Source organism: Ischnura elegans, chromosome 2 (genome assembly GCF_921293095.1).
Source record: "Ischnura elegans chromosome 2, ioIscEleg1.1, whole genome shotgun sequence".
Taxonomy (NCBI): domain Eukaryota; kingdom Metazoa; phylum Arthropoda; class Insecta; order Odonata; family Coenagrionidae; genus Ischnura; species Ischnura elegans.
In genome coordinates, this window is record NC_060247.1 from 110,319,555 (window position 1) to 110,344,659 (window position 25,105).

Genomic DNA, 25,105 nt, shown 5'->3' on the forward strand with positions numbered 1-25,105 from the left:
CATGTGACCAATTACGACGGAATGTTCCTCTGTGGATTTTAATCCCCTCGAAAGATCAAGGTGATGACCTTAATGACCGAGTCGCAGAAGTTCTGTGCTTGGAGCAGTTATTCTTTCTCAGTATCGCGTTGAGTAGGGAGTAGCAGTTTTATTTGCACAGCTACCACCAACGATAAACCTTCGACTCTTTAAAAATGCTTCGCCCATGTGGAGGAAAATCCCCACCGCGTCTGCTACTTATTTTTGGTAAGTGATAAAAATCTTGATTCAACAATTTTTTCACATAGATATGAATATTCTTTGAGATTGAAGGGATTGATTAAACTCATAATTATTGTAAAATACTTAAAAAAAAGCAGTTGAAACTATAGAATCGCGATTTACCCCGCGGAACTTTTCAATCGTGGTGATATAAACGCAAACTTAAATAATTTTCCGCACCTAATTCAATAACGCACATACTCAGATGTGATATTGTTTGTGGCTACTTCGCCACTGCACTCATTTTTAATTTGTGCTTCCTCCATATTTTGTCATTAGGTCATTTTAGTTTAGAGTATGATCTATGAGTAACGGCATTTTTGACTTTACAGGTACCTGCATTACATTATCAGTTGCTGTATTTTGCAGTCAAATTTCAGGGCATGAATCGAACAGTGATTTTGTGCATTGCGCCGAACAATAAGAGGTGAGGAATACAATCTTTTCCCATCTTATGCGAGCGAATGGAAAAATTATTATTTCTGGGTACTCATACTTCATTCTTCTGTGTAATAGATTTCTAATACGTGATAATCATTGTAAATTGCTCTTTTTTATTCACATGATCAAGGATAGGGGTTTAAATACTAAATAATCATCACTGTACAATAATTATTTAAGAAACTTATAATATTATGATTATTATTGGGGACAAAAATATGAACGTCTCATTAATAATTATTAATTCTAGTTTCATTCGAATTGTGCATAATTATAGCTATTGCCTCCTTAAATTCATTTGTTGGTTTGAGCGACAACTTTTTCAAAGGTTCGAGCAGCTGGTTTATGGGATTTCAGCAAAGTAATTAAGCTGAGGGAACTTTTGTGTGGCGAGTCTTACAACAGCCATTACGATTTTATGTAAGAATGAGTTTTGAGTTACACGTGGAAAGGTAATTCATAACACGAAATGGGGGAAGTTAGTATTTATTTTATACCCCAGGAGTACCAACACATAGCACTGGCTCAGCTCACCACTCACCAACAGAAGAAACGGACTAGGACACAAGAATGAAAGAAAGATACACACTCACGCGATAGCTGAAAGATACGAAAAAATGCGTTTCGGGGCATGCTGAGCCCAAGTGAAATTAGCCATCATGGCTGATACACTACTTCATTCATTCGCACTTCACCTAAAGCGCAAAAATGCAAGTAAATTTATAGTGCAAGAAAGAAAGGGATAGGAACTGTGCTGTGGTAGATGGAAAGCGCCATTATTCAGAGGAAAAAATGCTCAAACCGAAACGAATATATGTCCTCGAAACGCATTTTCCTGTCTCTTTCAGCTATCGTGTGAGTGTGTATCTTCCCTTTCATTCTTTTTTCCTTATCCATTTCTTCTTCTGGTGAGTGGTGAGCTGCTCTAGTGCCATCTATTAGTTACCCTTGTGGGCAAAAGCAGAGAGTTTTCTTTTTCTCTACCCGCCGAAATCACTTTAAATCCTAGCGTCCTGATAGCGCAAATGGTACAGCATCCGGTCGACAACCTTAAGATTCTGGATTCGAGTCCGAGTAAGGGTGCATTTTTACCCTTTGATTTTCTTGCTTTTTCCACCTACCAAAGCACCGTTGTCCTCGTCCTTTTTGCATTATATGTTCCTATCCCTTTCTTTCCCTTTGAATTTATTTATAAAGTTTTAAATCCATTCATAGACTCTCCGTTTTGGAAAAATATCGTCCCCCGTAATGTGTCGAGAGTCTTTGGTGAATTTCAGCCTTCCAACCACAGAAAAATGGTTACTGAACCTTGTCCTTCTCTGTTTCATTAGATAGCGGAGCAGCCATGATTAACAGCACGACAGTGATAGCGAATAAAAAGTGGGGAAAACCTTGTAACTCCGCAAAATATATAAAGTACCACAGTGGCGTAGCCAGGAATTTTGTTTAGGGGAATCGGTGCGAAACCAGAGGGGGAAATTTTTGAAAAACAGGGTTACTAAGTAAAGGGTTTTGAACTAATTTTAACACTCTTCGTAATCGAAAAAACATCATTTTTCAAAGAAATCTTTCGTAAATTTTATGATTTTTCAACATTTTGTTTTCTTTTATGAAAAAATGTAATTGTGTTTTTATATTTCAGGGAGGGGGGGGGGTTTCGGACCCCCCGACCCTCCCCTAGTACACTAACGTATGACCTAGGTTTCCACGTGGCACGTCATCGTCTGGTATAGATGAACAGAAAGCAGAGAATATACAGTCTCACACAAAATTATTTTTAAAAATCTCAAAAATACAACTGTCTGAGGAGAAGGTCAAGGGGTGGAATTTTTAAGTTTGACTACAGAGGTGGGGAATGGGTAATTATATCAAATGATAACGAAAATAACCTAGAGGCTTTAAACTTGCAAAAACATAACAACAAATATACAAAACATGCGTCATCAACCTAAAATGACAGTATTATCAAAATAACCAAGATAGAACTAAATTGCGGAATGTAATTTACCTACCCTCGCATTTATATAAACATAATTAAATGGATCTGCTAGTCTCCAGTTAGTATAGAGAAGATGATTAAAGAATGTCCTGATATTTTAAATTCAGGAATGATTTAGATCTTTGATCTCGATTTGATACTTTTTAAATGTTAGCATATATAATATATGATACCCTGTTAGCACCCTCTAGGGTGTTTGGGGGGGGGGGATAAATTATCACCACCTTGCAGCATACAAATAAAACCGTGTACATCTACATAATACCCTGCGAGCCACCTCTAGGGTGTTTGGCAGGGGGTGATCAATCACCAGCATGCAGCATACATTTGGACTCCCACATGCACACCACACCGTCCAAAAAACGTCCCGTATAATAACAAGCTATACTACTATATGCTGTTAGAAATAGAATATAGAATAGAAATTCAGAAACATGCATTAAGTTTTACATAGGTTAGTAGGCTACACTACAAGTCATGCAATCTATTTACGAGTTCTATTGCTGCCGTTATAATCTCTTATTGATCGTGGAAAAAATGACATTCGGAATCTGTCTGTTCTGCAATCGATCTCTCTTATTTTATTTATATGATCTGATCTTCCATAGTACGTTGGCGTCCGCAAGATATGGTTACCTTCGTCAGAAAATACACTGCTCTTGAATTTATCTAAAAGGTTTAGTCTATTTTTCAATCTACGGTCCGACAGAGATTCCCATCCGAGTTTATCTAAGAGGTCAGTTACACTAACAAGACTATCGTAACGACCTTTCACATACCTTGCAGCTCTTCTTTGCACGCGTTCTAACTCTGTTATCAAGCCTTTTTCATGAGGGTCCCAAACACTGGCAGCGTATTCCAAATGTGGTCTAACGAGGGAAAAGTAGCTAATTTCTCTCACTTTGTCGTCGCACTTTCCTAATATTCTTTTAACAAAACCCATTTTACGATTAGCTTGACCGGTTATTTCTCGAATATGTTTATTCCACGATAGATCATTATTGAGTCTAACTCCTAGATATTTCACGGATTCAACAGTCTCTAATTGGGTAGCCCTAATTATATAACTACGCTGTAGGGAGTTGTTCTTTTTCCAGAAATTCATTACGACGCATTTTTTCAAATTTAATTCTAACTGCCACGCATCGCACCAAGCTTGGATAGCAGCAAGGTCATTCGTTAGTTCATCTGTATCTTTGCTGGAACGGATTTCTCTGTAAACTACAGCGTCGTCTGCAAATAATCGTAACTTACTGTGTACCACTTCGCCAATGTCGTTTATATAAAGAAGGAATAGGAGTACCCAGGATGCCCACCATATACATAGTTATAAATATATTATACCAATATTATTCTTATAATGATAAAATTGAAATGAAAGATTTCGTGGTGTGAACTACCTCGAAGCTTATAGCGTGCCACACAAATCAAGAGAATGAAAAAATAGACTAATTTTGACAGGTAAAATTTGCTCACGGTTAGTTATATAGGAATGAGTCAATTCAAGGTTAAAATAAAATATGGGCTTAGTTTTTGTCTTACCTGATGGGTATTTTGTTAAGTATTTACTCCCTCAATTTAATTTTTCTTATTCAATCTCGTCGAAAATAATTAGAAGGTTATATGAAGCTATGTATTTTCATTGTTTTAGGTGCAAGGGTACGCTCTCAAGTATTGTCTTCGCGCGCTTCACGCTCCCGAAGAAATGAATAAGACACGAAGCATTTACGGCAGCCCGCGATGTCTCCTCTGCAAGCACACGTGCAGGTGAGGATATGATTTTATAATTCCACCGCAAATTACATTGGGGTACAATTTTTATCTTATTTCCTGTTCACCTCAAATCTTGAGGAGCTGCAGGGTAAAATAGGCATGCTAATTTCAAAACTGTAGTTAGTTTTCTTCCACCCCATCTGTATCTTGAGGCATCTCGAAAAACGGTTATTTCGAAGGGTAATATTTGTAAAAACGTGGAGGAGCTCGTGTGTGTACCTTGGGTCGGAAGAAGCTAATATATTTTTTAAATTATTCCCGCAGGCTGCAGCACGAAATATCAAATTGCGTAATGACCGGGCTGATTGCAATGCAGAACGTCTCCACTAAGTCACAACACATGGTTCCACTCCTGAAGAGTATGTTGGAAATCACAATGACCTCTTTGTGTGAAAATGATGGCCAAATAATGGACGGTAATCGCTCTATCACTTGGAGTTCGGAGCCTTTTATTTTTATTCGAAAGATTCGAGTTTAACCTAACGTCAATGAAATTTTCCTTCGCCACAGTCGATGATGAAGAGGACGCGCAATGCAGTCTTAGAGCATGGACCGAATGCAAATCCAAGTTCGATTTCTTAGACAACTTGGACAGAGTGGCTTTCTGTGACTCTGCTGATCCAAGTACGGATCCGTACCCTGATGGGTACGTGTGCAAGTAAGTATGCAGCTGTTTTATGTTATCTTTAAAAAAATGACATGTCGGAGACACTGCCATAGTACCACAACTTAAACTTTTCAAAAGAAATAAACTCATCGAAATCATGATCGATGTATCATTCCACATTAAACATATTGAACAAACCGACCGCTTTCAATTCCTTTGACCTTTGTGGCATTCTTTCATATAAAATCGTTGCAGGCTTGATTTTGTGGAAGTTCGATATACCCATGATTAAAAAAACACAAATAACAAAAAATAAAGTCTGAGGACTGTGGTCTGTGTTATACTGGCCAGTCTGGTAGAAGTTTTAAACACAGAGTGAAGGAACACAGAAGAAGTTTTATGTATGATGACGGAAAATCTTGTTCTGCAAACCATTTATGCCTGAATAACCTTTTTAACAATTTTGAGATAGATATTTTACATTGTAATGACAAAGGGCTTCAATTAGTTGCTTTAGAAAAATTCGAAATTTCCAATGGCCCTCCCTAGTGATGTTTTATTTTCTACTGACTCACCTTTGTTAAATTTAAGCATCCCCATTTAATTGAATCTAAAGTCGTTTCAATATTCAATGCATCCCAGCGCGTAAAATATCCCGTAATCATTTTTATTTCTTTCTAATAATCTCACCATTTCCTATTTTTATAGGGAGGTGGTTGATTTCTTCGACTGTGCTGATAGAGAAACGGAGTCATGTTCGGAAAAAGTTAGAAGTTCGTTGGCTCACCTGAAATCGAAAACCAGCTCGTGGGAATCCTGCACCAAATATTTCTGACTGCAAGCACCTAGATTCTCCCTACTTCGCACCATCGAGGCCAATGGTGCTACACATATCTTTCATGCCCATAAGCATTATTATCTCACTTCATTTCTTGTTGTCATTTTAGCAGCTATTGTTTTGAACCATTTATGAAGATTTAACGCCTTTAATAAAGGAGAGCTTCCAGAAATAGTTCAAAAGAGGTCAAAACATCTTCTTACTGAGCTAGTTTGTCTATATTTTAAATCCAACTGTAATTTTCATCACTTCGTGAGATGGCTACTGATATCTGCCCAAAAACTACGAATTATAACTTATCAGCAAAGGCATCAATAAACAAAACAATTAGTTCCATTGATTTCATTGGTTTTCTTTTTGGTTCACAACCTTGGGCCCTCTGCATAGGATTACACATGATAATTTAAACCAAAATATGCTCAACAGTAAAAATATTTTTAAAACTCAGAACCAAAGACAACCTAATTTTCCTGCGATACATCTGGTGGTTACCGACAGCATTCTCAGTTTAAAATACGTGTGAGAATTGCCATGTAAGTACCAAAGTTAAAAGCTAAAAAAAGTATTTACTTTGAGAGTATTCCTATAAATCATCTCCTCGAGATCCTTCAAGAGATATTTTTATCCCCTCGCTTGCGTACTCTCATATCACCAGGGAGGCTACTATATAGTGGCTGTAACACTCTCTGATTTAATTCTACAAATGTTGCCATAATTCTTTTGTGCAACCGAAAAAACTAGACGTTCCTTAGTGGGTAGTATTTTTCATAAAAAATTTTTTCTCCATAAATGTATGTGCATTTCTACAATTTTGTCAATGAATCATCTTTGTTTGTACATCTATGAATATCGTTGTCATTATTTTATTTGGGTTAACTGAATATATTTACATTTAGCATTGGAATTGAGTGGACATCAATTAGACTTAGTTTTCCCCATACTCCCCGACATTTCCCTCCACCCTCCCCAAAAATAAATTTCCTGCTACTTGCCATTCCCATGTCAAGTTTGGGGAGAACTTTAAATTCTGTATGTTTGTACTGGGCGCCATTGAAATTGAATTCTTCTTTCCTCCAACTTTGGAATGGTGTCCATGTATGGGATATGAGAAGGAGATAATTACATTTGGCGTAACCTTTCACTTGCCGGAAGGGTAGATGCACTCACAGTCTGACCCGGTTACACTCATAAAATTGCAAAACAGAGGAGAAAATATGTTACGTGCTAAGAGCACAATAGTCTGGATAGAAATGAAGTAGCATTAGGTGAATTCAAACAGTTTGAGTGAAAATGAATTGTCATTTGTTTTGTCAATTCAACGATACTTCAGGATTTATTTTTTTAAAATATGATATAAACAATTCAACATAGTTGCCTGGTGCGAGTATTAAATAATGATGGACTTAATGTGTGAAGATATTTTATAAACGTTACAATGAGAAATGGTGAATCTTTTATAGTCGAAAAACCGCACCATTTAAACAAATTGTTGTAAGTGCAGTAAATTAATGAAGTTATACTGAATGGTTTGTGATTTTTTGCTTGCAAATTCACAGGTGAAAAACTAGAATATAATGCATGAGACACCAACTAGGGTTTACAAATATATCATAAAAGCGTGGAAATTATACACCAAGATTATTTATACATATTTTTTTCGATGTCTTCATCATATCTTCATCATATCTTTTACGAAGTAAATACAAGTTGAATTTATCCAAAGACGAGAGACTCCAGCAAAATGGCCGTATTCTTTTTTTTATTGATACACTGATGCTCAGAAACGTGAGTAAACTTACTCCATTCATATCTTTCTGTGATGACTAGGTCAATTGTAATCAGTGCAGAAATCAAGAGGTTAATAATTTCGTTTTAAATAGTCTTCTAGCTTTCACTACTTTATCTGAGCATGATGCAACGTTTTCAATCCAGAAAATCCGCTTGTTTCCTGTTTGATAAAATAATAAAAAATAAATTATATTAATGCCATAAAAACATTTCCTGCAATCATCAGTAATTCGTGTACACCATAATTCTCTTCATAAATGAATATATTAGAATCATTTGAAAATTCTATATATCTCATCGTTAATTATTTGACTTCGATAGGATTGATAACAGAAAAATAAAAGAAAAGCGCATCTTAGAGACTTAGTGCATTACACCAGATTACACCAGAAAATCATTTGCCGGAATTAGCGTTCAATACAATTTAAAGTAGTGTATGAGTTGAAAAGATCGCTGATTTTATAACTACGCTAGGTTTTCCTCTACCAGAATCTGTATTTTTTCCGTAGTACATTTAAATACGATCACTTTCCCTAAAATCTCAATGTAAACAGAGAGATATTTAGTTGAACCAAGGAATAGAGTAATTGGTTTGCAAAGTAAAACTTGCTTTTAGAAAATGTGTGTTTCACGCTCTGTTAAGCAAAAAAATATCGTTACAAAATATTTTTTCAAGATCATCTCTATTAGCTTGAGAAATAATAGATCATGTCATAGGTTTTTATTATTTCGTAGAACACACAAGAGCGATTATAAATTTACCACCAAAAAATCAATTTATGTGAGAGTTGTTCTTTTTCATGGAGAAAGAAGCAAAAGTGTCTTCGCTAAATAATTTTGACGCATAAAAAAGTACTTAGATGCAAATGATGTCATTTCATAGCATAAATTGCAATTTTGAAATTTGTTACATTAGTAATGACTGATACCCCAAACTTCTTGGGATCACATGGAGAAAGAATTCTATAGCACTCCAATCCCTGAAAATTAATAGAACGCTTAAAAAAATCTTTTAACAAAGCATCACGTGATACGGTTGAGTCTCTAGAAAGAGTTTTCTTGGAATTATTGCAATTTAGACCTACAGGAAATATTCTTTTAATTTAGAGGAATAGTTACATAAGTTAAGCGAACAAATCCGCGAAAGTAACGCTGTTTAAATCGTTTTTTTTTCTTTTTCATGTCCAGTATCTACCTAATAATTCTCAAACAGCAATGTTTATGGTAAATTTTGGGGGAATTAAGCCTGTTTTTAGCAAATTTAATCAAGTATGTAGATACATGGAAGATTTATTATTCAATTCCTTAAGAAATAATTTTTGCAAGATTCACTTGATTCAAAGACATTTGAGACTCTATATTGCAGTGTGCTGTGTATGTTAGCATGATACAGTGATAAAGCATCAGGATTATCATCGAAACCTGTCTTAAAAAAGGTTTTTTTAGCTTATTCAAATGCTCTGACGGCCATTTCCTTGGTAAATCTCCCTATTTAAAAAGTACTGCTTCAGTTTTAAGTGCGAAACACTGCGTCAATTTTATAACAATAATATATGTATTTTTTCCTTCTTTGGCATTTCTTCCAGACATTTTCCATTGTATTATCAGATAACTAAAGTTGATTCAAGGCTGAGAGTCTAATGGATGTGAAGATGTGAACAAATTTACAGTATAAATATACTAAAGGCTTCAATTGCCACGTTTTACAATGCCGTAACCAAAAATTCTGTTATTTCATGAATATCCTATGAATATATGATAAATATTTTAACTAATGGAGATAACATACAACCAGTAGTAGGTATTTTCCAATCCATAGGTTTCATCCTAATAATCTTAGAATGAACGCCATATGGCCATACGGCCCAAAGTGTATACTTCATTAAGCAGAGTCGACTTGATAACAAAGTTTTCGTGGGGCACGAATGGGTTAAGCAAGCATGCTACTATCAATTCCTCAACCCTACGCTAAACTCTTACAGTTAGAATATTGCCATTTGCCATATGCTGTAATACGAAATAAGAAAATTGTACTCTTGTTGGCAGTTTTTCTAAGGCTTCATTAGAAAAAAACTAACCAAATCTAAATCTTTATTCTGCAAATTGATAACTTCCCTACCAATCTTACGCGAATTTTAATGTAACTAAAGAGTATGAAGTACCCCTTTACCTCGCATCCATTGGCGAGAGAAAAATATTCTGGAGCACCATTAAAAATATTTCATGGGTTTTCACCATTAGAGAAATGTAAACTGTGGTAGTATAACATAATACCGCATTTTGACAATGCCGGAAAAATGAAACTTAATCACCCCTTACTTTACTGCTACTTACTCTACAGGTATTGCTTACTGGCTGGTAGCAGTTGCTTTAAGTAAGCCATTCTGGCTTCCTTATGTGGACTTACTGCCGTAATTACTGCTATCTTCATGAGGATTATTTTTTAAAGGCTACTCAGTGATATAATTTTGTAGCATGTTTGTGATCAAATTGTTCTCTATGATCATCAAAGAAAACAATCATGCTTTCTGTGTCGGTGTAAATGAGATGGAAACATTTTGGGGTGTGTTACTGCTTACATCGTACACACAGACCACCTCTCACAGATAAAGAATGCATTGGTCTCTTGATGAGAACTCGGGTGCTCCTCTCATAATGGGCAGTATTGTCAAGTAGCTGATAAAATCCAACGACCTTTCCTGATGTGAGTATGAAATGAGGATAGGCAAACTGAAATTAAAATATTTAATAAGTACATGTGTTTCTTAGCGAAATGACGATTCTCTCATAGTAAAACTGCCATGCCATTCACTGAAAATGCAAATTGATGTTGTAAACTCATAAAGATGCGCTTATTGGTTTGTGTTGTATTGATTGCAAATTCAAAAATTGAATTAGAATTGAATTAGAACCTGGATTAGAATTTGAAGGCACCAATTAAGGTTCACAGGTAAACCATGAAAGCGAAGGAATTATACACCAAGTTTATAATCAATCGTGGTATCTATTTCGAAGTAAATGCAGGTCGAATTTATCGAAGATGAGATGCTTGAGCCAAAATGCGAGATCTCCATTGCTACTGAGACACAGAAACGAGAGTAAACTTGCAACATTCACATATTTCTGGGATGACTAGGTCAATTGTATTAAGCGCAGGAATCAGAAGCCAATGGTTTTGTTTTAAATAGGCTTATAATTTAACTCTTTCATCTGAGCATGGTGCAAAGTGTTCTTCGAAGCAATCCAGGATATCACCTATTAGCCTGTTTGAAAAAAATCAATTAGATAAATGTCATGACAAATTTTTCTATCATCGCCATGAATTCATGTAAGCCAAATTTGCATTCATCAATTTCAATGGAATAATTTGAAAATTGTTTGCTGTGAGGGGATTAATTACTAATAAATAAAGAAAAATTTCTCCGCAGTACTTTGTGTGAAATTTATGACATTAGAAAACCATTTTGGATTATTTTTGCGTTTATTACAATTTCAAGTGGCATTAGAGTTACATAATTTCGGAGATTTCATAATTGCATGAAGTTTTCCTCTATCAAAATTTGTGTTTTCGCCACAGTTCATCTTTTTGACCACTTCCCGCTGAATCGTCTGATCTTAAATTGTTAAGCAATGGAACACAATCTCCTGCATTCATCTGAATTCTCACGTACTTCATACCCTGACGCAGGGGCGCAGCCAGGAATTAAGGTTGGGGGGGGTTTGGTGCAACTAATACCGGTGTAGTTGGGGATATGGAATACCCACCAGAATAAGCGGTAGGTGCGAGATTAATAAATTGCGGAATTTTAAGATAACCGGTTCAAAACGGTGAGTTTTACGGCTTTCTGTGGGATATATTGTTTATCCTCACACTATTCTATTGGTAATATCAATCCAAATAGGTAAAATAGATTAAACTTAAATATTTCTCTGAGCTCTGGGGTGGGAGGGATTAACCCCCAAACCCCCCTTGCTGCGCCACTGCCCTGATGGATAGTAAGCAAAAACATTTTTTTAAAACAGCTGAAAATTGAAAAAATTGCATTAATACACGTAGGTGATCACTGTGTATTTATCGAAATAATGTTGGATGTTTAAAATATCTGACCTTATTTCATAAAATATGCCTCAAATACTTTGCCAAAATTCAGGCGTACCGTATATATAGTTAATACTCGCTATGCTCGCTAGGGGGGCTCTGCCCCCCTAGACCCCCCGAAAAAGGCCTTCGGCCTTGTTTTGGTCGCTATGGAAGGTCTTATACTTTTTGTATGCCGCTTGTTACTTACGGATTTTTTACTTTTCAATTGGCTAGATTATATATAAGTAATATTTCCACTTTCAAGTAAAACGAGCGTATGGTACGTGGGTTATAATATGAAAATAAAATATTAATGAAGAGGAACGTTTTTCTGAAATACTAAAAAAATAAAATAGATTTCTATGAGTCTGACAGAGTTTCTAACTTATTCAATTCAAATACAAATTAACGTTGAGAGCATGTTCCCCTGTAACACTCTATTTAAACCTACTTAATATCATAATGTAACGAATTTACGAAATACAATGAACTACAGTAAACTACGTTTTAATTGATAAAAAATTTAAGAAAGCGAGTAAACACTGCGGAAAACATAGTTAGAAATACCAGTTTCTGATCGAACTCTTCGAAATTTGGATTAATATCGAGTATTGAATAGTACTTCTGTTACTTCTTACAAACAAGTTTGATTAGTGTAGTTTGATAAATACTATAAATATATGTTTATATATATATATAAACATCGCACAGTTCAGATCGATAAAACAGCAAAGACCAAATGCATAATAAACGCGACGTAGCGTGAGCATATGAAAGAATTTCCTCCCAGAAAAACATTGCTCTGATTGAAAATCATGAAAATAGGAGTTCAATATAGGTTACCTCAAAGTAGATACAAAAATGTGGAGAAGAGATGTGCCTGCATAGGGTACTGAACACGGGCCCCCAACGCGTCATAACAGACTCTATTGACCAAGCTAATCGGTTGTTATGATAAATATTAAAAACACGTTTATTAATTATTTTCCCCATCATTCAGCCAAATTCTTGAAATAGGAATAAGGTTGTACTGCAGTTCCCCTACGTAAGCTTAAGAGAGGACGATGCACACAATAGAATTACGTAGGAACTTAATATCAATATCTAGAGAAAATGCACAAAGCGGAGATCCTTAGCATGAATTGGGCCTAGTATGAAGAATTTAGAAATGACGATTTTATTGAAAGATTATTCGTCATGATCGCAAATAATACCACTTCAGGAAAACCTCTATAATTTTTTTAATGTGTGGGTGTACACAAACATCTCCTTACAGCTTTCATATCCAATATAATACGAAATTAAATCATCTGGTGAGTAGCAGATGACAACTTTTGATGAACAAGGCATCATAAATGTCATGGTTTAGAATATATTTAAGCTAAATAACTTAGTCCCTCAATGAAACGTGCTTTTTGTAAGACAAATATTTGAATAAGAAATAATTATAATTGCACTTATTCTCCATATTCTTATATTCACTTCCTACGATGCACCAGCTCACGGATAAAATTGCACATAAAAAAATTGTAGCAGAAAAGATCGTAAAGAAAAATGAAACGCTAAAAATAATTTTTACCCACCTATCTTTAAAGGAAAGGTGGTATAGATATCTTTCTACAGTAATCGTGTATGGGCAACAAGAGAGGAACTACATTATGTGCACTTGTTAAGTATGGAATTAATAGCAACCATACTTTCGATTCTATAATCGCACTTATCCTCCATATTCTATTATTCACTGCCATTGATGCACCAGCTCACGGATAATATTGCACATTAAAAACGTTAGTAACAGAAAAAGGATCTAAAGAAAAATAAAACGTTATCGCCATCACAAAGAATGAAAATAAAATAATTTTGCCTACCTATCGTTTAAGGAAGGTTTGCTTACCTTATATTTCTCCTCTTTTCGTTTGAATACGCTTTGATCTGATCAATTTTTTGTTCGTACGGAAAGACGCCACTAAAATATTGACTTTTCAAAAATAAATCCTATAAAATATCTTTATAATCCTTGCGTTTTAATTCCTTTACCTTCAATTCCAATTTCGCTCCTTTTGTGAGTATAAACAAATATGTTGCTATGATGTTTTATTTGTATCTGATCACCGCGCTGCCATTGGATTTTGGTGGCAATTTTTTGAACTAATCCCCATAGTCAATTTTAATTGAATAGACAGATAAATAATTGGAAATTTATCGTTTTCATAATTTTCCTGGGGTTTCAGACAATTTTAGAAGGGGTCTTCATAAGACTTTTTGTCGTATCTCGTCTCGTTCACCCCAAACATTTATATGAGTGAGTACGGGGAACAATTTACGGGGAAAAGGTGATGAAACTTAAAGGTTTTACTCGGAGCGGAAAGTTCGTTTCATTTTTGTCAGTCCGTGACAGTGAGTTTTAAGTCACGTCAGTCCTGTGTGATAGATAGTTAACGTCCGTGTATGAAAAAAGTGTACAAAAATATCTACATTGAAGATACGATTTGACGAAGTATCTGAGTGTAATAAACAAAATGAGGTATTGTATGCTGAGCTCACTCGTCATCTATGCGCTAAAAACATGTTTTGCTATTTAATTTTTATGGCCACTGAATGACTGTATTTTATCTATTTTGAGGTTCGTTCATTATTTTGAATGATTTTGAGAGTTTTTGAATACATTTGTCTAGTTTATTTTGAATTGAAGAAATTATTTTTTTAATTTTAATGTCAGTGAATAAGTTTATAACAAAAGGGAATCACAAAAGTCAGTCCGTGACATTTCTGGTCAGTCCGTGACGATGCTTTTCAAGAGGAATTACTCCTCTGTAAAATTAGTTAATGTAATGGGCTTTGCACCATTATGAAATATACATTTGGAGTTCTGAGATGTATCTTACTGAAACTCTGAATCACTTTTTGTTTCAGAGCAAAACTTAAAGGTTTTACTCGGAGCGGAAAGTTCGTTTCATTTTTGTCAGTCCGTGACAGTGAGTTTTAAGTCACGTAAGTCCTGTATTTTTCAAGACACAGTAGTGTATCCACCCAAGTCAAATGTCTCTCAGTTGTGAAGCAATTTAGAAGTTGAAAAAGTTTAGTATGTCCGTCCATTTGCGCTAGGTGTGTTATTAAAAGTTCAGAAACACATTGTGACGGTCAGTCTGTGACGTGTGGAATCGCCCTGAATGAGTGGTCGTGAAGGGGCTTTATGGTATATAGATTAGGAAAATATATAATTTTATTAAATAAGTAATAACTGGGATAAGATAGCAATGAGTAAACTCATGAGATGATTGATCACTGAGCAGAAAACTTACCAGATGGCTATTTCTTTACTGCGATAGTAAAAATTGAATGGAGAACTAACACATAAAATATAAATGGTAATATAAAGGTATTAAGCTGCAACAAGGTATAGAGCTATTGCTGTGCTAAGCTCAACTTGTAACTAGAAAATGTGTTTTATTCTCCGATAAGCTAAAATAATGTAGTTTCAAGATAATATTTATTACCTTGTGATATGATCTATCATATCATAAGTTTGATTAGCTCGTAGAGAACGTCGATATGATGATAAATTTTCCACAAAAAATCTATTTACGAGACATAATTTGTTCATTATGAAGGCCATTGCGTTTTTGCAAAATATGGAAACGCCACAAGAATATTTCAGTTGAAACGATCTCAACTTACTGTCTATCGATATCTTCAAAATGTGTTACGTTATTAAGAAATTGCACCCCAAACTTGTATTTTCACGAATAAAGAATTCCGTGGCAACCCAACCCCAGAAATAAATGGAACATTTAAAACACATATTCGTGTAACACAGCAGCAGGTGATAAGGTTCAGCATCTAAACAGAGTTTTCTAGAAATAAATGCTATGTATGCGTAATATTATTATAAGTTTTCATTGAGGTAAATAGTTACATAAGTTAAGCGAACCGATCCACGATGATAGATCTGTAAAAATTGCTTTCTTTTCTTTTTAAGCTTCTTTATTATCATAATAACGTACAAATTTTCCTGACTGCTATTTTTGTGCCAAACCTTGACCGAAAGATTTGGTCACCCTGTTTGTAAAATTTACGTCCAGATATTGCAATAGGAAGCACATACTCGGCAAATTTCTGCAAAAAATCTGTATTTTTTCCTTTTTTTCGCATTCTTCCCAAATATTAACAATGGTAACATCATCTGACTGAGGTGAAGCCACAATTGAGAGTTCTATGAAAGTCGGGATGTAAACAAAATTGTCATACAAACGAAGCTTAAGGCTTGAAATAAGGACTTCACCAACCTTTCTGTTTATTCGCTGAAGAACTACCTCATATCCATAAATATTCAAGTCAACTGTTTAAGTAAAGGAGATAACCTTATTATAAATGGAACATTCCCTTAACCAGTAATAAATAATGCTTCCATCCTTCGATTATTGAGATAAAACCCACGAATTTATCCCAAAGTGAATACTGAGTTAAACATATCGGTTCTCAATTTGACATAACTCAAGTTTCCGTGGGGAATCAATGAGAAAAGTAGGAACATCTAACCATTCCCTCAACCCTACGCTAAGCTAAAATGGTTAACATATTGCCAATAAATTTAGTTTAGGTTTAAATACAAAATAAAAAACTTGCACCCCGTGTTGGCAGATTTTCTATGGCTTCAGTGGTCAAAAAATACCCAAAATTAAAATAATTATTTTCAATCTTTTATGTATTTCTGTGAATACATAACTACCTGGCCCACAAACATCTTACCTAAGGGTACCTAAGGGTTACAAAGGTGCCATAGGCTGGCATCCAATGGCGAAAGGAATATGTTATATGGCACCATGAAAATATGGCCTAGGTTTTCACCATTAAAGAAATATCACCTGAGTTAGTATAGCATAGTAATTAATAATATTCAATATATTGTGACAATGACAGAAAAATTGCAGGATTGAAACTCATCACCCCTTACTTTTCAAATATTTATTCGGCAAATGTAACTTACAGACTAGTAGCAGTTGCTTTCAGTTGGCCATTCCGGTGTCCTTATGTCGACCTATTGCCGTAGTACGGTTAATTTATTGTGTGTGTAGCCCTGTTTATTGTTTTAAAGCAGTAGCTCTGCGGGTAAGTAAAATGTTCTTCTTGCAGCAAGCTACAGCAGAGCACAGCTCTCAAGTAACGTTCCAACACTCTAGTACCCGAATTGATATTCTCTTTGCGAAGCATCCACCGTTATCCTCTAGGGGTCGCGAACTTGGGACTTGAGATTTAAGAAACATGACGCCTTTTATTCATCTCGTTTGAAGCTGTGCAATTATCTGAATGGAATAGAAGAAATCGGGCTTCGTAGTGAAGAATTTGTGCGTTATTATGCCCTCTTTTTACGCTATATGTAGGCTAAATGTAAATACGCTTTTTACTCTAAATTTAGATACTGCTACATTTATTACACGATAGATAAGAAACAAAGATGATTCCGGACGGTCAAGTTTTATGTTGATAACCGGATTACTGTCCGTCACAATCGCGTTGAAGATTAAACAGTTTTCCCTGCATTCCCACTAAAGTATTTGTTCCGAATTGGGTACGTCCAATTATAAAATCTGACTCCATAATGTGGGTCCAAACGCAAAATTGGTCCTAATTGGTTTCAATGTTAAAATTTCAGGCACGAAAGCTTGTTTCTCCCTAATGTGGCTCATACTTCAGCGCCCTTTGACCTCCGCATAGCCATTGAAGGTCCTATGGGAGAAATTTGATATTGTATTTAATGATCGTAATTTTGCTAAACCCAATGTTGATCGAGAAAATTATTTTAATACGCACTGTTTTCGTAGTTATGAGCATCAAATTATTTTATAGATAACGTTATTCTTTATCGTCGGACGCTCGGAAATTCTTGATACACTTTTAATTGCTTGCCAAATTCTTTTTCAGCCGTCGGTCATTTTCTTGTGGCATTGATGGGTAAAGTAACTATTAGGTAATTCTGCTGAGAATTGCTTTCTGAGTGTTAAGAAAAAGAAAATATTGCATAAAAAATTAAAATTAGCTGTGTTACTTATTATAATATATGGATTATACCAAATTTTCCTATACCTGCAGGATCACATTAAAATATACAATTCTTGATTAGTGATTCATCTCATTCATCGACGTCATTTCATATTTATACTTTCAGATTGATTCATTGAAGCAGAATGCTTGAAAAAAAGACCCTGACTATGTTTTTTTTCTCATCTATATAGCCCAATTACCTATTACATAAGCCACGAGATGGTATTTCCATGTATGCACTCGTTTGCTTTAATATTATTAAGTCCTATTCTTGTTTTTTTGTGTTTCGTAAGTTGTATTTATTATTTGTTAGTATGACGCATTATATTGTCAGAAATGCTGTGGGTGTATATGTACGCAACATGTCAGCATATTAAATGCAACGCCATAATGAGAGTAGATGGAAAGTTTCAACGTAATTTATAGGACAACGGGATTGAATTACGACATAACAACACATCTGAAGCGTCATATTTTATTTCTTATATTTATCTGTGTGATTGATATTGATAACGATAAAGAACCCTCTTGTCCTTAAACATAACAATGTATTTTTCCTATATATCTGGCTTAATGTTGACTATGTAGCACAGAGAAGGTTCCGTAACACTTTCCAGTCATTGTAACACAGTTTAATCTATTTCATTCAATTAATTGAGCAATCTTATAATGGTTGAATGAAGGGCGCCATATCTCTTAAATACCCAGTCCTAAGTTCGCGACCCCGAAGAGGATAGCGATAAAGGCTTCGTTTTCGATTTTCAATTTTCGAGGCTTCGCTTAGCATTTCAATTCAGCTAGTTCAGCTTTTCAGCTCGCTGCAAGAAGATCATTTACAAAGCTACCGCTTAAAAATAATAAACGACATTCTGAAGCAATAAGTAAGCCAACTGCAGCAATAAGTGCACAATAAGGACCCAAGGATGGCTTACTTAAGGCAACTTCTACTGCCCGGTGAGTAGTGTATGCCGAACATATGATTATTTATTTATTTATTATAAATGTACTTGGTGGGGGTTATTATTTCCACTTTTGTGATTTTTCGGGCATAGTCATATCAAAGTGGATACTATTAAGTACTTTGTGGCACCATCATTTACATTTCAAATATGGGGAAAACATATAACACAGTTTTCACGGCATCGAAGAGCATATTTTTTTAGCGACTGCATGCCAGGTTAGGGATTATTCGCACATCTTAGATACTTAAATATGCGTGTGAGATAGGTAGGGAAGTTATCTATTAAGAGAATTAAGATTTAAATTTTTTGTAGTGATTTTCCATTAAAACCAGGGATGGCAAGCGAAACTAAACGAAATGGTTTAGTTTCGACCCGGAGTGAAACGAATATACGAGGCCAGGGTTTAGTTTCGTTCCTGCACGAAATTAAAATCACAAAGGAGTTTAGTTTCGACCCGGGACAAAATTTTATTCCCAGGAATGAAACTAAATGAATCGATACTCCGCAACTCATAGTTAAGTTTCGATCCCGAAAGTTGATTGGAGGGGGATACGAGAGAATAGTTTCGATCCCTCACATTTGACATACTTGTAGAGAGGAAAAAATATTCTGCTAAAAATCGAATGGCCAGTTTCCGTTTACCGTTAAGCCGTTTATGTTAAATAAATTGACCCCGAAAGGTCACAGTCAACGTCATAAGGGTGGCAAAAAGAATAGCATACCTAAAAGGTGTCAATTATTCGGTTTTAAGCGGTGCCCAAGTCAATAGTATTCTTCTTATACCCGTACTATCCACGAATTGCCCTTCCAGATAAATACGGATGTCAAAGGTCATAGAGTTAACCGCCTGGCCATCATGACAACCAATGTCTAACCATAGGTTTTCGAGGATGCCCAAGTCATTTATGCAGTTCATGGATCCGTATTGTTATTTGTTGACCTTCGGAGGACATAATGGGGGTCAAAGGTCAATGAGTTAACATACTGGCCATCATGACAACCAACATGTCAAACCATAGGTTCTAAAGGGTGCCCAAGTCATTTATGCAGTTCATGGATCCGTATTGTTATTTTTTGACCTTCGGAGGACATAATGGGGGTCAAAGGTCAATGAGGTAACATACTGGCTATCATGACAACCAACATGTCAAACCATAGGTTCTAAAGGGTGCCCAAGTCATTTATGCAGTTCATGGATCTGTATTGTTATTTGCTGACCTTTTGAGGACATAATGGGGGTCAAAGGTCAATGAGTTAACATACTGGCAATCATGACAACCAACATGTCGAACCATAGGTTTTCGAGGGTGCCCAAGTCATTTTTGCAGTTCATGGATCCGTATTGTTATTTTTCGACCTTCGGAGGTCATAATGGGGGTCAAAGGTCGTAGAGTTAATTTTTACTGAAGTTCATAGATTTCCTAGCTTCATTGTGGTCGCGTCCACAGGAGTTGGTAGGTATAAAAGAAGCTAGGATAGAACCAGCAGTTTCTGACGAAGAATTGGTTGTAGATAATGACGAAGATCCACTTGAAAGCCTTCTGGAAGCTAATGAGAGAATCCAGAAGGAAAATTCACAAGGATACAACCGTGGAATTTCCATTAAAACATTCTTGGAATAGTTCTCTGGAGCCCCGAGAATAAGTAAAAGTCAGAACATTTTACTGTATTGAGAATCACAAAAGTCAAAGAAACCTGAGTTGTATGATTAGGCTAACGTAGCATTAGCCCTTCCGATGACGCAAGTTAGTTTTGAACGGATATTCTCAAATTTAACATTTGTTCTCGGCGTTCTGCGCGGTAAACTATGTCTTCAAGTGGTAGAAGACGTTCTGCTTGTCAGATGCAGTAAGTTATTCAAAGATAGTGATCTTTGAATAACTTATTGCATCTGACATATTTTATTTCATAACATATTACATATTAACTTATTTCATCTTAAAGTTAGTTAAATATTAAACTATTTTTCACTACGTTTCACGGAACTGTTTGTTATTTTGATTTTTTAAATAAATCTTTAAGCCATATTACCATCTATGAAGTTTCATACCTTTCTGTCATTTATAGAATTAATTGTTTAACATTTTTGGCCAGTTGACATACAAATATTAAAAATTCTAATCTTAAAAAGAATGTTTTCTTTAATGTGGATTAGCATCTGCTAACTTGTACTCTAGTTGAACGCTATTTCTTTGTGATACAGTGAAATTCAATTATCGCATTGTATATTTAACAAAAAAATACACATGTACATCAACTAGGGTTTCAATCAAAGATGATATGGTCATACGTCATCGTAACCTCAGTGTTGGCACCAAAGAACCGCCATTGCCTCCCGAACGCGGAGTCGGAATAACTTTTTACGGTTCTAACACGAGCCTTCAAGTTTGTTCTCTAGAATGTTAGTGTGGCTTTCGAGAGGATACTGGAAGGTGACTATATGAGTTGAAATTCTGTATTAATTATTTGATTAGTGAGAAGGGCATTTAGGGAAATAACTATACAACCTTTGACCCCATTATGACCTCCGAAGGGCAACAAATAGCAATACGGATCCATGAACTGCATAAATGACTTGGGCACCCTTTAGAACCTATGGTTTGACATGTTGGTTGTCATGATGGCCAGTATGTTAACTCATTGACCTTTGACCCCCATTATGACCTCCGAAGGTCCACAAATAACAATACGGATCCATGAACTGCATAAATGACTTGGGAACCCTTTAGAACCTATGGTTTGACATGTTGGTTGTCATGATGGCCAGTATGTTAACTCATTGACCTTTGACCCCCATTATGACCTCCGAAGGTCAACAAATAACAATACGGATCCATGAACTGCATAAATGACTTGGGCACCCTTTAGAACCTATGGTTTGACATGTTGGTTGTCATGATGGCCAGTATGTTACCTCATTGACCTTTGACCTCCATTATGTCCTCCGAAGGTCAACAAATAGTAATACGGATCCATGAACTGCATAAATGACTTGGGCACCCTCGAAAACCTATGGTTAGACATGTTGGTTGTCATGATGGCCAGGCGGTTAACTCTATGACCTTTGACCTCCGTATTTATCTGGAAGGCAATTCGTGGATAGTACGGGTATAAAAAGAATACCATTGACTTGGGCACCGCTTAAAACCCAAGAATCGACACCTTTTTGGTATGATATTCTTTTTGCCACCCTTATGACGTTGACTGTGTCCTTTCGGGGTCAATTTATTTACCACTGACGGCTTAACGGTGAACACATACTGGCCATTCGATTTTGGGGATGAATCTTTTGAGACGGTGGTGGGTCGACACTAAACTGTTCGAAGGTGAATCACGTGGTCCCTCGGGTGCGAAACGTAATTAGAGTTTCGTTTCGTCCCAGAGGTTTAGTTTAATTTCGACCCGAAGTAGTTTTGACTCCAATTTCATTTCGACCCTCAGTTTAGCTCTTCGGGTTTAATTCCTTTTCGTTTCGTTTCTACATTTTGTTTCTGGGAACGAAATTGTTGAAATTTTACTGGTTTTGACTTTCGTTTAGTTTCGCTTGCCATGCCTGATTAAAACCTTAAATGAAATGCCACCAGGAGTGCAAGTTTCTTACTTAGTATTCTAGTATATGCTTGAATATATGGTAGTATTCTACCTTCAGGCTTAGCGTGGAGTTGAAGAGATTGATAGTAGATTTCCTGCTTTACCCATTCGAGTCCCGCGGAAACAGAAGTCACACAGTCCACTTTGTGTTATGCAGTATGCACTTGTGGATAGATTCATTGGTTTCATCCCAATAATCTTAGAATGAACCCCATACTCACTACTGGTAGTGCAGTATCTCCATTAGTTAAACTGTTTATCGCATATTTTCAATTTTGATAACAGTGATGGACTGGAAAAAGAGTTCATTTGCATCGAAATATTCTTGTGGGGTGTCCAATATTTAGCGAAACGCAATAGTTTTCCCACCTGATAGAAATGAAGAATATCAATTCGCTTGATTTTTTGCGGTAAATTTATCATCGTTCCCACGGTCTAACCAAACTAAGCTAATGAAAGTGGTCTTGAAACCACATTTTTACGATATTTTTTTTGCTTAAAAGAGCGTAAAACACATTCTGTAGTAGAAATTTGAAATTTACAAGGAAATAGCTCTTTACCTTGACTAAGCTTAGTTGGTACATTTCCATGCCGTATAGATTTTATGTTAATTCGTCATTTAACTTTTACCTACGCAGAAAAAAACGATTACTTTTCAAACCTTAATCAATTTATTAATTGATTCTTTTCAGCCTTATCCTAGTTAATATTTATTTAACTAACTCGTATTTAAACCTTATATTTACCAATACTTATGAACACCACAATTTAGGCAAAATTTTTAGCCTATTTTATGAAATAAGGGTATAACGTAATTTTTTGTAAACATCCACCACACGACACGATAAAAATACAAAGACATGTTGTTAAAAATTAACTTATTACGTGTTTTAATTCAATTTTTTACAACTTTCAGCTGTTTTCCTGGTTATTTCGACTTTCGTTTTTGCTTTACCTCCGCCAGGGTATGAAGTAAGTGAGAATTTACAAGAATGCAGGAGATTAGCTGGAGTAAGTATTGCTCGTATTACAACTTCACTTGTACATGGAAATATCTGGCGTTCCTCACTAGGCAATAGAAAATGCCAAGGTCATTTAGATCCAAATAATTATTTGTGTGCTTTTATCGTATCTCTAATTATAGTCTTTCCCTATACGACATTTACAAAGATATTTAAGTAACCACTATATGCAACCTCTGAATACCCGCCAGCTCGTTTTGTAATATAATAACTGTCACTGACATAATTGATTTCTTTGACATCTTTCCGTAAATAATCTATACACTCCGAGAATAAACCATCAGTTAATGTTTAAATAAACATTAAAAATTAAATAATTCCCTCAAACTGGCTTTAGCTCAAGCTATCCATTAGATACAGAAAATTTATAATTCAATCTGCCGCTCCATTTCTTTTTTATTTCGATAAAACAAAATCTACTTAATATTCCAAAACATATTCGAGTTCTCGCGTCGTAAGTATAGTAGGGAGTAGTTTATTTGAAATTTTCTCGGATTTCTGTCTCTTCAATTTTGCTATGGAAAGCAGAATGGATGCACAAAGAATTTCAGTCCTACTGTTTAACATTTAGAGGTAATTCACAGAGCATAAATGCAAGAGCATTCAATTTCCCCTATTTTAAATAATAATATAATTTTCAGAGGCAACGCATAATTTTACAGAGCTTTGGAGCCACAATTTTCTCCACTTTTACGTCCGTTTAACAGTTTTTCAGGAGTACAATACTTTTACGCGAGTTACAGCCGGGCGTCTCATCCTTAACGGCGAGCTAGTCGCTCACAGACTGCATTTACGGTCAGCTGATATTTCCAGCGCCTCTCATTGCCTTAAGCTAGGTTTACACCTGCGAGAAAAGTTGCGACATAAGTTGCGCGAGTGGTGTCGCATAGTGTAAACTCACAGATGCAATTTTTCCCGAGAGTTGGACGCGAGTTATTTTGCGAGCTCTCGCGCGAGCCAGTGTCACTGTTGGTTGCGACAGTTGGTATGAAATCCGTTTACATGTGACAGCATTCGGTGCATTTTCAACTCGCGGAAGTGGTCCCTCCCGTACCGTGGTCAGTAGCTTTTAACAATGTCACGAAGTAGACGTGCGCAAACTTCCGCTACAAAAGTGTTACGTGAATAATGGCATAGAGTACATAAACAGAAAAAAAGGAAGAGGAGTATCTGGGTTTGGGAATGGATTGATAGAAGGCAACATTTGAGAGCTTTCACGACTTTAAGTAAATGAGTTACAAATAGAGGACTCTCAACAGTTTAGGATTTCATCAGGATGTCTGCTACAGAGCTGGAGAATCTGCTCTACTTTGTTGGCCCATAAGTCCAAAAACAGGACATAGTTTTGAGGGAATCGATATCAGCGAGTCAGCGGCTGATAGTTATAACCCCACGTTTTCTTGCCTCTGATAAGTATAATAGTTTTTATTCGTTATATTGGCCTGTTTACGTATGTGTAAATATCCACGCCCCACCACACCCTCGCGCCTTCCCTAGCGGAAGTCGGCGGAAGAATGAGGATTTACTTAAAAAATGTTTTTGTTCCTCAGAGCAAATCTACTGGGTGATTGTGATTGAGCTGGTGCGATTGTTTGCTTCAGTGTATTTCAGTTCAATATTTGTGCATCATCCCATTGTCATCCTTCTAACTTCCCACACACACAGACTCCTTTTTTGCCCAGGAATGAGAACGGCCTTGA

At 35.8% G+C, this 25,105-nt stretch overlaps 2 protein-coding genes across 5 annotated transcripts in view; both read left to right on the forward strand.

Moving 5' to 3' along the window:
- LOC124154385 lies at positions 1-6,259 on the forward strand. Of its 2 annotated transcripts, XM_046528072.1 has the most exons (6): positions 6-246; positions 594-688; positions 4,353-4,468; positions 4,739-4,890; positions 4,985-5,132; positions 5,790-6,259. In XM_046528072.1, exons 3-6 carry the CDS (start codon positions 4,407-4,409, stop codon positions 5,914-5,916), a joined length of 489 nt encoding a protein of 162 aa, XP_046384028.1. In that variant the 5' UTR covers positions 6-246; positions 594-688; positions 4,353-4,406; the 3' UTR covers positions 5,917-6,259. The 2 variants fall into 2 exon arrangements, with proteins under 2 accessions (XP_046384029.1, XP_046384028.1); XM_046528073.1 differs by lacking the exon at positions 4,353-4,468 and having other exon boundaries at positions 1-246.
- A 12,350-nt stretch (positions 6,260-18,609) lies between these two features.
- LOC124154400 overlaps positions 18,610-25,105 on the forward strand; it is a 54,521-nt gene continuing 48,025 nt past the window's right edge. For 2 of the 3 annotated variants that reach the window (XM_046528102.1, XM_046528103.1), the window contains exons 1-2: positions 18,610-18,784; positions 23,300-23,394. In XM_046528102.1, the coding sequence (XP_046384058.1) occupies positions 18,754-18,784; positions 23,300-23,394 (126 nt within the window). In that variant the 5' untranslated portion in view covers positions 18,610-18,753. The remainder of the gene's footprint in view (positions 18,785-23,299; positions 23,395-25,105) is intronic. The other variant, XM_046528101.1, reaches the window with a different exon arrangement.